Source organism: Lactuca serriola, chromosome 5 (genome assembly GCF_051521515.1).
Source record: "Lactuca serriola cultivar US96UC23 chromosome 5, Lser_US96UC23_V15, whole genome shotgun sequence".
NCBI lineage: Eukaryota > Viridiplantae > Streptophyta > Magnoliopsida > Asterales > Asteraceae > Lactuca > Lactuca serriola.
In genome coordinates this window covers 39,726,907-39,740,358 of record NC_136412.1, presented here as the reverse complement: position 1 = coordinate 39,740,358, position 13,452 = coordinate 39,726,907, and the positions used below count along the sequence as shown (strand labels likewise).

Sequence of the window (13,452 nt, the reverse complement as noted above, 5' to 3'; positions counted from 1 at the left end):
TTTACAGATATATTCCCCGAGGAGTTGCCTGGGATACCTTTGGAGAGGCAGGTGGAGTTCAGGATCGACCTAGTCCTGGTGTGGCTCCGATAACCAAGGCACCGTATCGGTTGGCTCCTCCTGAAATGCAGGAGTTGTCTACATAGCTGCAAGATTTGTTAGACAAGGAATTCATTAGACCGAGTAGTTCTCCCTGGGGAGCCCTGATTCCGTTTGTGAGGAAGAAGGACGGGTCGCATCAGATGTGTATAGATTATCGGGAGCTGAACAAGGTAACGGTGAAGAACCATTACCCACTCCCGAGGATGGATGACCTCTTTCACCAGCTACAGGGAGCATCTTGGTTCTCCAAGATTGATCTGCATTCAAGATATCATCAGATGAGGGTCAGAGAGGAGGATGTATAGAAGACTGCGTTTCGGACGTGCTATGGCCACTACAAGTTTGTGGTGATGCCCTTCGGGCTCACCAATGCTCCTGCCGTGTTCATGGAAATCATGAACCGTGTGTGTAGACAGATGTTAGACCGGTCTGTGATAATGTTTATTGATGATATCTTGGTTTACTCCAAGACGCAGGAGGAGCACGAGGAGCATCTGCGAGAGGTTCTAGAGACTTTGAGGAGGGAGAACTTGTATGTTAAGTTCTCCAAGTGTGAGTTCTGGTTGTGCGAGGTGTAGTTCCTTGGGCATCTCGTCAACCAGAACGGGATCTCAGTGGACCCGGCCAAAGTGGAGGCCGTGATGAGATGGGAGGTTCCGAAGTCTCCATCTGAGATTCGGAGTTTCCTAGGATTAGCCGGCTACTATCGTAGATTCATCCAGGATTTCTCCAAGATAGTCATACCCCTGACTAGGCTAACAAGGAAGGTCGTGGTCTTTTGTTGGTGGCCTGAGCAGCAGGCCGCGTTCGAGACACTAAGGCAGAGATTGTGCGAGGCACCAATCTTAGCCCTACCGGAAGGCATGGAGGATTTTGTTGTGTACTGCGATGCATCCATCTCAGGTTTGGGTGCAGTATTGATGCAGATAGGGCATGTGATCGCCTACGCGTCGAGGCAGCTGAAGCCTCACGAGGCGAACTACCCAACGCATGATTTGGAGCTGGGGGCTATTGTATTCGCCCTCAAGATTTGGCGTCATTACCTCTATGGGGTTCACTGTACCATCTACACGGACCATAAGAGTTTGAGGTACCTTATGGATCAGCTGAATCTAAACATGAGGTAGCGTCGGTGGATGGACGTTGTAAAGGATTACGATTGCGAGATCCTTTATCACCCGGGGAAGGCCAATGTGGTGGCCGACGCGCTTAGCCGCGAGGTAGCGCCGATCTGGGATATCTGCCTGAGGATGACAGTGGTGACTCCGCTGTTGGAGGGGATTCGGGAGGCCCAGCGGGAGGCCATGAAGGAGGAACATCGGAAGAGCGAGCGAATCGTGGGGCAGGTTTCCTCCTTCGACTATGACAGCCGAGGATTACTGACACTACACCGTAGGGTGTGGGTGCCATACCACGGGGGTGTGCGCCATGATGGAAGAGGTGCACAAATCTCAGCTCTCCATTCATCCCAGGGCGACGAAGATGTATAGGGATCTCCGTCTGGACTATTGGTGGCCCTGCATGAAGCAGGATGTGGCATGGTTCGTGGAGCGGTGCTTGACCTGCAGGAAGGTCAAGGCTGAGCATCAGAGACCTCACGACAAGATGCAGCCGTTGGATATTCCGTTGTGGAAATGGGAAGACATTACGATGGATTTTATCACCAAGCTTCCCAGGACCGCGCGAGGAGTGGATTCGATCCGGGTCATCGTCGATCGAATAACCAAGAGCGCCCATTTTATCCCGATTCAGGAGAGCATCTCGGCCGAAAATTTGGCCGACATCTATATCCAGGAGGTGGTGGCGCGGCTCGGTGTGCCAGTTTCTGTGATTTCAGACAGGGATGTGTGGTTTACTTCTAGGTTTTGGAAGAAGTTTCATGACGAGCTGGGTACTCGTCTACATTTTAGCACCGCCTTTCACCTGCAGACGGATGGTCAGAGCGAGTGGACCATCCAGACCCTGGAGGATATGCTGCAAGCATGCGTATTAGACTTCGGAGGTAGTTGGGATACCTACCTTCCATTGGCAGAGTTCTCCTATAACAATAGTTATCATGCGAGCATTGATCGTCCTCCCTTCGAAATGCTATATTGGAGGAAGAGCAGGACCCCGATATGTTGGGGCGAGGTTGGCCAGAGGGTAATGGGGAGCACCGAAGTAGTGCTCAAGACGACAGAGAAGATTCAGCAGGTCTGGAGCAGGCTTCAGACTGCTCAAAATCGGCAGAAAAGTTATGCTGATAAGCATCAATCAGACCTGGAGTTCCAGGTCGGGGATATGGTTCTCCTGAAGGTGTCGCCTTGGAAAGGCGTTATCCAATTCAGGAAGCGGGGCGAGTTGGGCCCCAGGTACATTGGACCATTCAGGGTTATAGCCCGGGTGGGCAAGGTGGCGTATAGGCTGGATTTACCAGCCGAACTCAGTCAGATACACATCACTTTGCATGTTTCTCAGCTGCGAAAGTGCCTGGCGGACGACTCGACAGTGGTGCCCTTTGAGGACATTCAGGTTGATGATAGCCTGAACTACATCGAGCGGCCTGTGGCAATCCTCGACCAGAAGTCAAAGGATTTGAGGAACAAGAAGATAGAGCTCGTGAAGGTGCAATGGCAGCACCGGAAGGGCTCGGAATGGACTTGAGAGCTGGTGGACGAGATGATGGAGCATTACCCTGAGCTGTTTCAGGATCGAGCAGCAGACTTTGAGGACGAAGTCTAAAATAAGTGGGGGAGATTTGTAGCACCTGGTTCTCAGTACACATCCTTTTATTAATTCTTCAATATATTTTGCATTTTGGCCTTGGACTCAGCGTGTTGAAGGACCAACTCGCCGAGTAGAAGCTGGAAGAGACACGGGGTTTAAGCGGTGGACTCGACGAGTCAGGTCCCGGACTCGGCAAGTAGGCCCTGTCTGGACAAAAACCCTAACCTGAGGGTTTGCACCCTATTTAAACACCTTAACTCGGCCTCCTTCGTCCCATTTGCTACCAGAAGACCCCCATAGCAAACCCTAGCTGTTATTGAAGCAATCTAAGGCATTTGGAGTGATTTTTGTGCTTTTGTGATCCAAGGAAGGAAGGAAAAGCTTGAAGGATCAAGAGGAGGCTTGAGGGATCCGATTTTGTGCATAATTTGCAGTCTATAAAAGTATAAAGTCTATACCTTGTTTATTCTTTTGATAGATCCCATTTTGTGGAGTTCTAGGGCTTTTCTAAGCCATTTTGGTCACCAACCATGATTGCAAGCATGGTTAGGAGTTGATGTTTCAGATCTAGGTCCTTAGAGGGGTTATAAGGCAAAAAGGAGTGGCTTTTGCACTCAAAGAAGGCCCCATGCATTGTAAGAGATTGTTTTAGGACCTTTTAAGCTCAAAGTCCCATGCATGCACGTAAAGTTTGTAACTTTACGTGCTAGATCGATTGTAGAAGCATAAATCTATCTTTTGATCAAGGGTTGTACATCAGAAATCGAAGATTTAGTGAGAGGATGTGACCGACTCGACGAGTCCATTCTTGGACTCGGTGAGTCCAAGGTTTCTGTCCCATATCAATTGAGGGTCAAAAGGACCCAGTTGAGTGTGGAAGGGTTTTATGGAGTCCCGGGAAGTGACCCAACGTTCTGGACTAAGACATTGTTCGGGACATTCATGGGACTCGGCGACTGCATGAGCAGATGTGACATCCCCATTTTTCACGGCCAGAAAAGACCGATTTTGTTTATGCTTTTTAAAAATCAGAGTACTTCTTTTCATAAAAATGTTGCGGAATTTGTTCCCAGAGAAAAAAACATGATAAATATGTTATTAAAACATTTTCATATTTTATTCATTTCAAGACGTTTGGGATGTCATCGTCAATACAGAAACATAAGAATAAACAGAACTTACTTTTATTTACACTAGTGATCTACATCTCTTTAATCTCTCAGTGTAATGTGACTGCGTATCAACACCTGAGATATAAATAAGCTGGAGTGGGTTAGGTTGGGAAACCTGGTGAGTACAGAGGGTTTTCAACCCACAATAATATAATTATTATGTTTAAACAATCAAACAATTAAACCCCATTACCCATCCCCATTATCTTCTTTATTCTTTAGGATCTACCCTAAGAATCAGCTATTTCTCGTTCATTCATTCCTAAGGATTATCCTAAGGAATAGGTAGGAATTCCATCGTTGTCAATGACACATCTATCAAGCACATCTGCTAGTTATGTCACTTAGGCGCAACTGCCAAAATTGTGACATTCTCTATGAGGCGTATTTGCTGGTATAGTCCTTTAGACGCTACTGTCATGGTTATAATGTTCTCTATTAGGCGCAGTTTCCGATACTATCCTTAGAGCCCAACTGCTAGGATGTTTATCGTAGATCTAAAACATCTACAGATTTTGGCGCAGCTGTCAGTGCTCATCTATAGGATACTAGGTCCATTGCTGCCAATGTTCACCTATAGGGCACTAGGTCCACACTACTAATGTTCCTCTATTTCAGCCTTCATCCCTCATCAGTCATCTACCCATGTTTTACCCAACATATTTTGTAGATATAAAATACATATACAATTTAAATCATTTAAAACATGTATAAAATCGTTCATCCAGCATAGACAGCAAGTATTCAGACAATATGCACACGTAGCACATAATTTATATAAAATACTTCATATCTATGTGTAAAATGAAAGTAACTATGCACTCACCTGAAAAGGTGGTGAATCTGAACTCAGACAACGCTTCGCTTCTTAAAAATAATTTCCTTCGATGAAACCTAGTATTATTAACACTAGAGTTTAGTCTATTATTCGCCGAGACTAATTAATAGTCTAGTTATTATTACTATTATATAAGCGTCAAAAAATACTTATATAACCCATAATAATAGCCCAAGTATTTATTATAAGTTCCTAATAACGTTACTATAATTAAATAAACGATATATTAAAAATAGCATAGACGTAGCTCACTTACAGCGGGTTTTATAGAAAATCGGGTTTTGCTTGGAACAGCGTTCCCGAGCCGAAAAGCTCTTCTTCTCGGAGCCGTCGAGCACTCTGGGGCTTCTGCCTCGTGCTAGGGAGGTTCCCTAGGCTTTTCGGGGGGTTTCGGGGCTAGAGAGAGGTTCTAGAGAGAGAGAGAGAGTAAAGAGAAGAATGAATGAGAAAGGTGTGAAGAAAATGAGGGTGGGAGAGGTTCTATTTATAGGGTGAAAATTGGCTGAACTTGGTGCCACATGTCAACATCTAGTGGCAAGACTTGGGGAGAAAGCAATGACCAAGATTGTGCCACATCACCCATTTTCGCACAATACACTTCCGACTTCTAAAATCCGTAACTTTCACATACGACCTCCGTTTTTTACGTTCTTTATATCCACGCATAGGTAAAAATAATATCTACAACTTTCATTTTTACTCCGTCGGCTAATTCTCGACCGATTTTAAATTTAACAGTACAAGGAGATTATACTGTTAAACGTCCGCGTAAAATTCATAACTTCTACATACGGACTCTGTTTTCTTCTGTCTTTAAAATCGTAAGTCAAAAACCGCTCGAACTTTAGTTCGAGCAGTTTTTGACTTAGCCCTGAAAACCGGGCGTTACAGCAGACTTGGCGAGTCCAAGGCAATCCTCTTAAGGATGAAGATGAATTCGACGAGCTGTTCATATAACTCGGCGAGTCAAGGACAGGACCTGTGTATCAGTTGAAGTTGAACTCGACGAGTTGTTCATACAACTCGGCGAGTCGGATGAAGATTTAGTCGATGTTCAATTAGAAGGAAAACTCGTCGAGTCATCGCCTAACTCGACGAGTAGAGACGAGTATAAGGACAAATGGAAGGATAGGAACTTAGCGAGTTGGCCAACCAACTCGGCGAGTCAAGTCAACTAGAAGTTGACTTTGACTTTGACTTTGACTTGGTAGGGGTAAAATGGTCATTTTACCCTAAGGACAGTTAGCAGTGTATAACTAAGTGTTTTGTAAGAATTATAGTCGGAGGATTTCCGAAGCAGCAGTGGCAAGACTCAGAGGATTCCCACACAGATCAGCAGCTACTACGAGGTGAATTACCTTCCAGTAACGGTGGGTCTACGGCCATAATGCCGGCCCACGAGTAGGAGTTGTATGTTAGATGATTGTCTTTGTGATATCATCTAGGTTTGCTACTACCTGATATGTTATATGCTGGCATGATATGTTATATGTGATAGTAGTAGAGTTCGGTTGTTAGGACCGAAGGGTAGGTCAGGCACCCCAGATATGTCTAACAGTATGTGATGATATGTTTATATGCTGGCATGATATGTTATATGTGATAGTGGTAGTAGGAGGGGAATAGTCCCCAAGTTCGGTTGTTAGGACCGCAGGGTAGTTCGGACACCCCAGATATGTCTGAAAGTATGTTTATGTTATGATATATGTGATAGTAGCAGTAGGGGGCGGAATAGTCCCCGAGGATCGGTTGTTAGGACCGACGGGTAGGTCAGCACCCCAGAATGGCATGACATGGGTAGGTCAGCACCCCAGAATGGCGTGACACGGGTAGGTCGGCACCCCAGAATGGCCGTACGGGTAGGTTGGGCACCCCAGAATTACCCGACAGTATGTATGCTATGTGATTGTATGGTATGTGGTACGATGGGGGAACTCACTAAGCTTCGTGCTTACAGTTTACAGTTTTGGTTTCAGGTACCTCTTCAACGAAGGGGAAGGAGCTGGCGTGGTAGCGACACATCATACACACATTGTTTTCCGCACTATGAGTTATTCTGGGATTTGTACTCTGATATTATTATGTTTTTACGATTCGGTTTTCGGACACGAGACATGTTTATGAAATGATATGATCGGTGGATATTTTGTTACAAATGTTTTGCAAATCACTTAATCAAAAATGAAATTTTTGGACGTGAAAATTAGGTCGTTACATATGGTGTTTTGGGAAACTCACTAAGCTTTAAACTTAATATTCATGTTTTAAATGTTTCAGGTACTTCCAGCAGCAAGAGAAAAGAGCCAACTTGATTGTATTTCATCCCCGATGATTTCCGAATTATGAGTTTTTGAGATTTACTCTGATATTTTATAAAAGCAATGCACTCATGTTTTGGATTATTAAGTTGTGAAGTTTATGAAAATGGTTTTATTTACTTTAAACATTGGAATTTTTCTCTCTCTATTTTTTTGGATAGTACATTAAGTTAATCCATTAGACATATGTCATTATTACCAATGCTAAAGGTGTCGTCGTATTTCTACAAATTGATTGTTATTCGTGACAATTTCGTCGACATGTTGATACAAGTATCAACATACTTTACTATGAAAAATGATATTTTTCTACTAGTGTCTTGTTTAGAACTTAAAAAAGAAGTTCCAAATCTAATTATGAGACACGTTGTCACTCTTTTTATAAGAGAAAACAAAAAGCTACATTATTGATCATTTTTTTAATAAAATTGCTCATGCACTACATGACATATATATATATATATATATATATATATATATATATATATATATATATATATATATATATATATATATATATATATATATATATATATAGTAAGATTAAAGTCGGGTTTGTTTCTCTTCGCTAAATTATTATAATCCCTTATACTTTTTGACATTTTAGTGATGCATTAACTTGTTTTTAGAATAATAAAATTAAAAAAAAAAAATAAAAATAAAAAAATAAAAAAAAAAAAGAAAAATACGCCCGGTAACCCATCTAGGTGAATCTATTTTCATATTTGTTGTTAAATAGATTTTTCATGTTTGAAAAAGTGATAAACCTTATAATCTGGATGGTCTACATTTAACCCCTTACAATTCCCAAAGCCAATCACATGGGGTTTAAATCGTGGAACGTTAATAATATTATGGGCGGGTTAAAATCTAAACTCTGAACCTCTTATATGAAATTTCACATCTCACGAACCCTTAAACTTTAATTTATCGTGGAACTTAACCTTTTGTTTTTGTGTTTGCAGAATAAATATTGGATACATTTAGATTTTTGTTTATTATTTTGTGGTTGAAACTGATAAGAGAATGGATTTAGTTCGTGTTTCTTGTTTTAGGTTTTTCTGTATTTAGTATAAGAAATTCATTTGGATTTTAATGTCATTTTAAATGTTATTTAATAAGTCAATTTACGGATTGCAGTAGTAATATATATCTATTGAAAATGCATCAAAAAATTTAATCCATCATACATTTGTCACTGATTACAGATGGTTTATATATCTATCGGTAATGTGATACTAAAATCACCCAAAAAAACATTCTTCTAATAACGGTTTGGTTAGAAACCTAAAAGAAATTTCCAAAAATAATGAGACAAGTTGCACACTTTTTTAGACAAAACAGAAGATGTACATCATTGATCACTTTTCTTATTAGTAAAATTGCTAATGCACATATGACATATAGTTTCGTGATTTTAAAGCTGGGTTAAGTTTGGTAAATTCTCATAATTAAATTACTAAATCCCTTTTTTGACATTTTAAATGATGCATTAACTTGCTACTTTTTGCCTTAAAAGAAGATAAGCTTATATAGTTATAAAATAAAATTCGTATTATTATTATTTTATCATAAATGTTAATTAATGATTAAACACTGCCACAATAATCCAAATCATTCCCAGAATGCGGTTGCAATCCTATTTTAGCATGCACATAGTTTGACGAGATCTTTGAAACTATAATTTTATAAACTGAAAAATGAAAATTGTGTCCCACGTTAATGCATTTTTCATGATACTCTATTCTCTAAAGTTTAAGAATTGAAGTCCCAAAAAGTCTTAATATAAAGTTATAAAATACTAGCTAATCTAGCTCCTAAATATTATTTATGTCACTTAAAAAATTCATGAACTCTCATTTGAATGAATCGGTTAAAACTAAAGGCCCTTTGGTCTCATAAATAATAGATAAAGATGCATCTTTAAATTTTCTCTTGTTTTAATAACAATATAATATAACTAACATGCATCTTCATTGTTATTAGAATAAGAGAATATTGAAACGTGAATATGAATAGAGGATTATACTTAAATATATAAAGCGAAATTATAAATAAACATAACCCATCACCGATAAAGAAACAAAACAATATGTAGCTAGCAAGTATCAGTCTTTATTATTATTATTATTATTTTAAGACTATTAGGCATATTCGTATATGTGTCTTTGTCTCATTTCAATTTTTTAAAGGTTTGGCTTGAAAGACATTTTATTTTTCAATATAAACATTTAATTTGATTTTTAAGAATGTTTTATTAGTTGAACTTATATTAATTATTTACAAAAAGATAGCATTAATTAACTGACTCCTGCTTAATTAATGTTAATATTTTACAATATGTATTAATTAACAAACATTTATTTATAACTAAAAATTCAAACTTTTTCCAGAAAACGTCTTTACGATCCTCTAAAACCATTGCAAAAGGAAAGTTCTTACGAACTTTTTTGGCGTTGAGCAACAGCAAAATAAATACTCAAAAAATAAATTTTTATCATGAACGCGTCTTGGTGCAGTGTGGGATTGTGGGTTGCGTACTGACGTTTTCTCAACGAAATTGCGTAGTAGCTTTACGCAGGAGAGTGTGCAAGTTTTTAAACGATTAAATTCCATGCTTCCCTAGCTAGCTCATTAAAATCTTCAAACCCTAAAAATTAACACAAAAGTGTGCGTTTGAAAAATTAGCTCAAAGCCATTTGATTTCATCATATCTTCTTCGTCGATCAAGATCTTCAATCATCAAATCAACTCACTAGCTAGTATTCAAAAACAAACTGAAAATACTAGCTTTAATCTATATCAGTATCATTAATTTCAAGTTCTTCAAACCCTACAAGCTAGCAGCCCATAAGTTTTTTTAATTAAGAACATGAAAATCAAAACCATTTGATCTCTTTGTCTTCTTACTTGAATACTTGTCACTTTTTATATAACTTGCTTTTCTCAGGTGGGTTGGTCGATCGCATTCTAACACAGAGCTATACCTGCCTAAACGATGGACCATTATTATCAGAACCTTGAATTTGTGGGTTAATTATTTTCTTCTCTGTTCTTCACTTTCCTCCGTTAACGTTTACTTTACATGCCGGCGCTGTAACCCTCATCGCCAGAACGCCGTTAGCTGCTCCGGCCGGAGTTTCTCAGCTAGTCGGAGACGGTTGGTAGTACTTCCAACGAGTGTTCTGGTGATGCAAGTTGCAAGAAAGCTCCATTAATAAACTAATGGTACAAACATAATCGGAATTTTGTAAGCCGGATCGGAGTTGCATATTTCCGGCAACTTACCTACCTTTCGTTATGATTTATAATTTATATTTCAGTTTCAGTCAACGCGGCGGCTATACATCTCGCTTACACATCATCGATCACACATTATTTGGATATTTTAATATAAAAAGATTCTTACTATATACTAGATATAAATTACATAAAATCTAACTTACATGCGTTTGTTTGATTCTTGTTTTGATTTTAGATTTTCTGCTTTAATTAGGATTATGAGGCATCGGCGAGTTCAACTCCAGCACCAATAAAGTTAAAGTTGATATTTTCAGACGATGTGGTTGTTTCTCCGGTGTTCACGAGACAAAAGATCACCGGAAGAAACGGTGGAAATGAGTCCATCAAAGTCATCTTGGTTAATGCCGATACAAAAGAAGAAGTCACCACAGGGCCGATGGCCTTCTCGAAGGTGAAGATAGTTCTACTTCGTGGAAATTATGATGGCACCACCATGGAAGATGGCGAGTTCGAGAAAAACATCGTGGTCAATTGGGGGAAAAAGAAAAATCTTCTTGTCGGTGATGTTTATGTTCATCTTCGACATGGAACTGGAACAATCGGTGAAATCCGAATCCAACACGATAAAAATCCTATCAGAAATGTTGAATTCCGATTGGGAGCAATGGTTGTCGATTCATCATGTCCGTATGAGGTCAAACAGGCTATAACACAATCTTTTAAAGTCAAGGATCGTCGAAATGCTCCAAAGTCCTTCAGATCATTGTCTCCAACAGACAAGGTGTGGCAGCTGAAGAATATCAGTAAAAATGGCGTCATCCATAAGCGTCTGGAGAGAGCAAACGTCTATAACGTGAACGATTTTCTCAATATGTATTATTCCAATCCTCAAGCCCTCCAAGAGGTAATTAAACGGTTAATTTCTTAATTTCCTCTCGAAATCATATTATGTCTTTTGATAGAAATTTGAGATTTTTGAACCGTAGATATGTCGTGTCAAAGGCAAAAACTGGGAGACAACTGTAAATCATGCCAAAACATGCAACGTAGTGGTATATATGTTTTGCTTATTAACGTTTGTTGTACGTAATCATTGTTTAAACTTCTAATATATCTGGTTTAAAGTGGTTTGGTTTTTGTAGGGTAATGCTAATTATAAGGCCTCCGGACGACTTGAATCCACCTCTCAAGAATCGAACATTCCATCATCCTTTGATGATGATTATTATTTTCCGCAGCCTTATGAAAACGATTCTATGATTGTGGATAATAATTTTTCGATCCATGATGTTGAAGAATGTGATATGGATGTAGGGTTTCTTGAAAATGATGAAGGGTCACTACTATGTCAAGACTCTCGAGAAGATGGAATTCGTTGTGCATTGAGTATGGTTGAGTTTGAGGGTGTTACGGCAAAAAAAAAGATGGATGAAAATGCGTACATTATTGTTCTCGATTGCATCTTTTGTTAGTCAACGTATAATTATACAGCAATGCTTTTAATTTTGGAATTTATAAATTAAAAGATCAACGGAACGGTATCGTATTGATAACGTGGGCCAAACAGCGTGAATAAATAAGTTTTTTTAAACCATATTGCAATGTGCCTTTTGTTGAAATAGTTTCTTTTGATAATTTAATGGATATTTTCCATAACACCGCCAATACCACTATTGGACTATCCAATAAAACAACCAGACAAAATCATGATACTGACGTTGTCAGACAATGGTAACCGGAGTCTTGCTAAACAAGAAATAGCGTGGCCAATCAGAAGCTGCTTGGAAACGCCGACATGAGTACACCGAACCTGAGGACAAGCTCCCTCTCGAAGCATAGGGTATTAATACGATACAAGACACGAACCCAATAGATCAGCTTAATAACAGCCTAAGGCCAAAGGAAGTGGGGGTGTCAAGAAACCTTGCTAAACATGCTAAGTCAAAATGCACACCACCCTCTATCCCTTGTTAAGGGGAACGGTTTAGCTAAATCAAAATGCACACCACCCCTATCCCTTGCTAAGGACACCACCCCCTATCCCTTGTTAAGGGGAACGACTAAGATGAATTCGCAAAATCTTTAACCAACAGAGAGAGAGAGAGAGAGAGAGAGAGAGAGAGAGAGAGAGAGAGAGAGAGAGAGAGAGAGAGAGAGAGAGAGAGAGAGAGAGAGAGAGAGAGAGAGAGAGAGAGAGAGAGAGAGAGAGAGAGAGAGAGAGAGAGAGAGAGAGAGCTTGATTCTCATTGGTGGAAATTAATTCTAATTAATTTAACATTCAAACAAAATTCAATTCCACCCTTTCCTTTTTATTAATAAATCCGATTTTTACACCCATTCAATTAAAAATTTAACTTTTTACTAACTTCTTTTTTATGAATAATTCTAATTTTTTCCCCAATATAATTTATATTATATTAATTTTTTGTGGTATAAAAGAATAAAGTGTGTTTAATATTTGTGCATCAAAAAATGTTTGTATATTTAAATAAAGTAATTTAATTTAAAAAATATATTTTATTTAATATTAAATAAAAAATGTTGGTTTATTTAAATAAAGTAATCAAATTAAATTAGAAAAAAGAAAAAAAATGAAATGCTAGGAGTGTTACCACTCCCTACCAAATATTAAGTTTAGATGTTAAAGGGAGAAAAATGAAATAACACTCAAAAAACTGACGTGTCAAAGTGCTGAAAATGTTACCACTCCCCTTAGCCTAAGTAGACCCAACCGAGTCAAAGGAAGATCCACACAACTACCAAGATTAATCACATAGCCGAGGTCAAAGTTCTGAGGCACTGCCAAAAACAATCGTGGAAGACATAATATAGGGCGGCAAGGGTCAAAGTAAAGGGATATCCTGACATGTAAATGAGTATTTCCGACAAAAAAATTTGCAATATACAATAAAAACAAATCCAAAAAAAATTACATTACTGAAAAATTTTTAAGGGGCATCCTGGGCTACCTCAGGATATATACTAGATCTGTCTATGACGGTAACACATATTTTTTACCGAGAAAGCGGCGCAATATAAAAATATTATAAAAAAATTACGCTTCTAAACAAAA

The 13,452-nt window shown here is 39.0% G+C and overlaps 1 protein-coding gene across 4 annotated transcripts; it reads left to right on the top strand.

Annotated features, from left to right (window-relative positions):
- The first annotated feature begins 9,671 nt into the window (after positions 1–9,671).
- On the top strand, positions 9,672–11,891 carry LOC145052347 (calmodulin-binding protein 60 C-like). Of its 4 annotated transcripts, none has more exons than XM_079000156.1 (4): positions 9,672–10,164; positions 10,633–11,283; positions 11,366–11,431; positions 11,505–11,664. In XM_079000156.1, exons 1-4 carry the CDS (start codon positions 10,135–10,137, stop codon positions 11,637–11,639), a joined length of 882 nt encoding a protein of 293 aa, XP_078856282.1. In that variant the 5' UTR covers positions 9,672–10,134; the 3' UTR covers positions 11,640–11,664. The 4 variants fall into 4 exon arrangements, with proteins under 4 accessions (XP_078856282.1, XP_078856281.1, XP_078856280.1 ...); XM_079000154.1 differs by having other exon boundaries at positions 9,674–10,364; positions 11,522–11,887; XM_079000153.1 differs by having other exon boundaries at positions 9,675–10,164; positions 11,522–11,886.
- The last annotated feature ends 1,561 nt before the right edge of the window (positions 11,892–13,452 follow it).

Bases quoted from the DNA above. Each gene is read 5' to 3' on its own strand.
- LOC145052347 (XM_079000153.1), top strand. From the start codon at position 10,135: ATGGACCATTATTATCAGAACCTTGAATTT. The intron at 10,165-10,632 runs GTGGGTTAATTA...TGCTTTAATTAG, and splicing joins ATTATCAGAACCTTGAATTT to GATTATGAGGCATCGGCGAG. The intron at 11,284-11,365 runs GTAATTAAACGG...TTTGAACCGTAG, and splicing joins ATCCTCAAGCCCTCCAAGAG to ATATGTCGTGTCAAAGGCAA.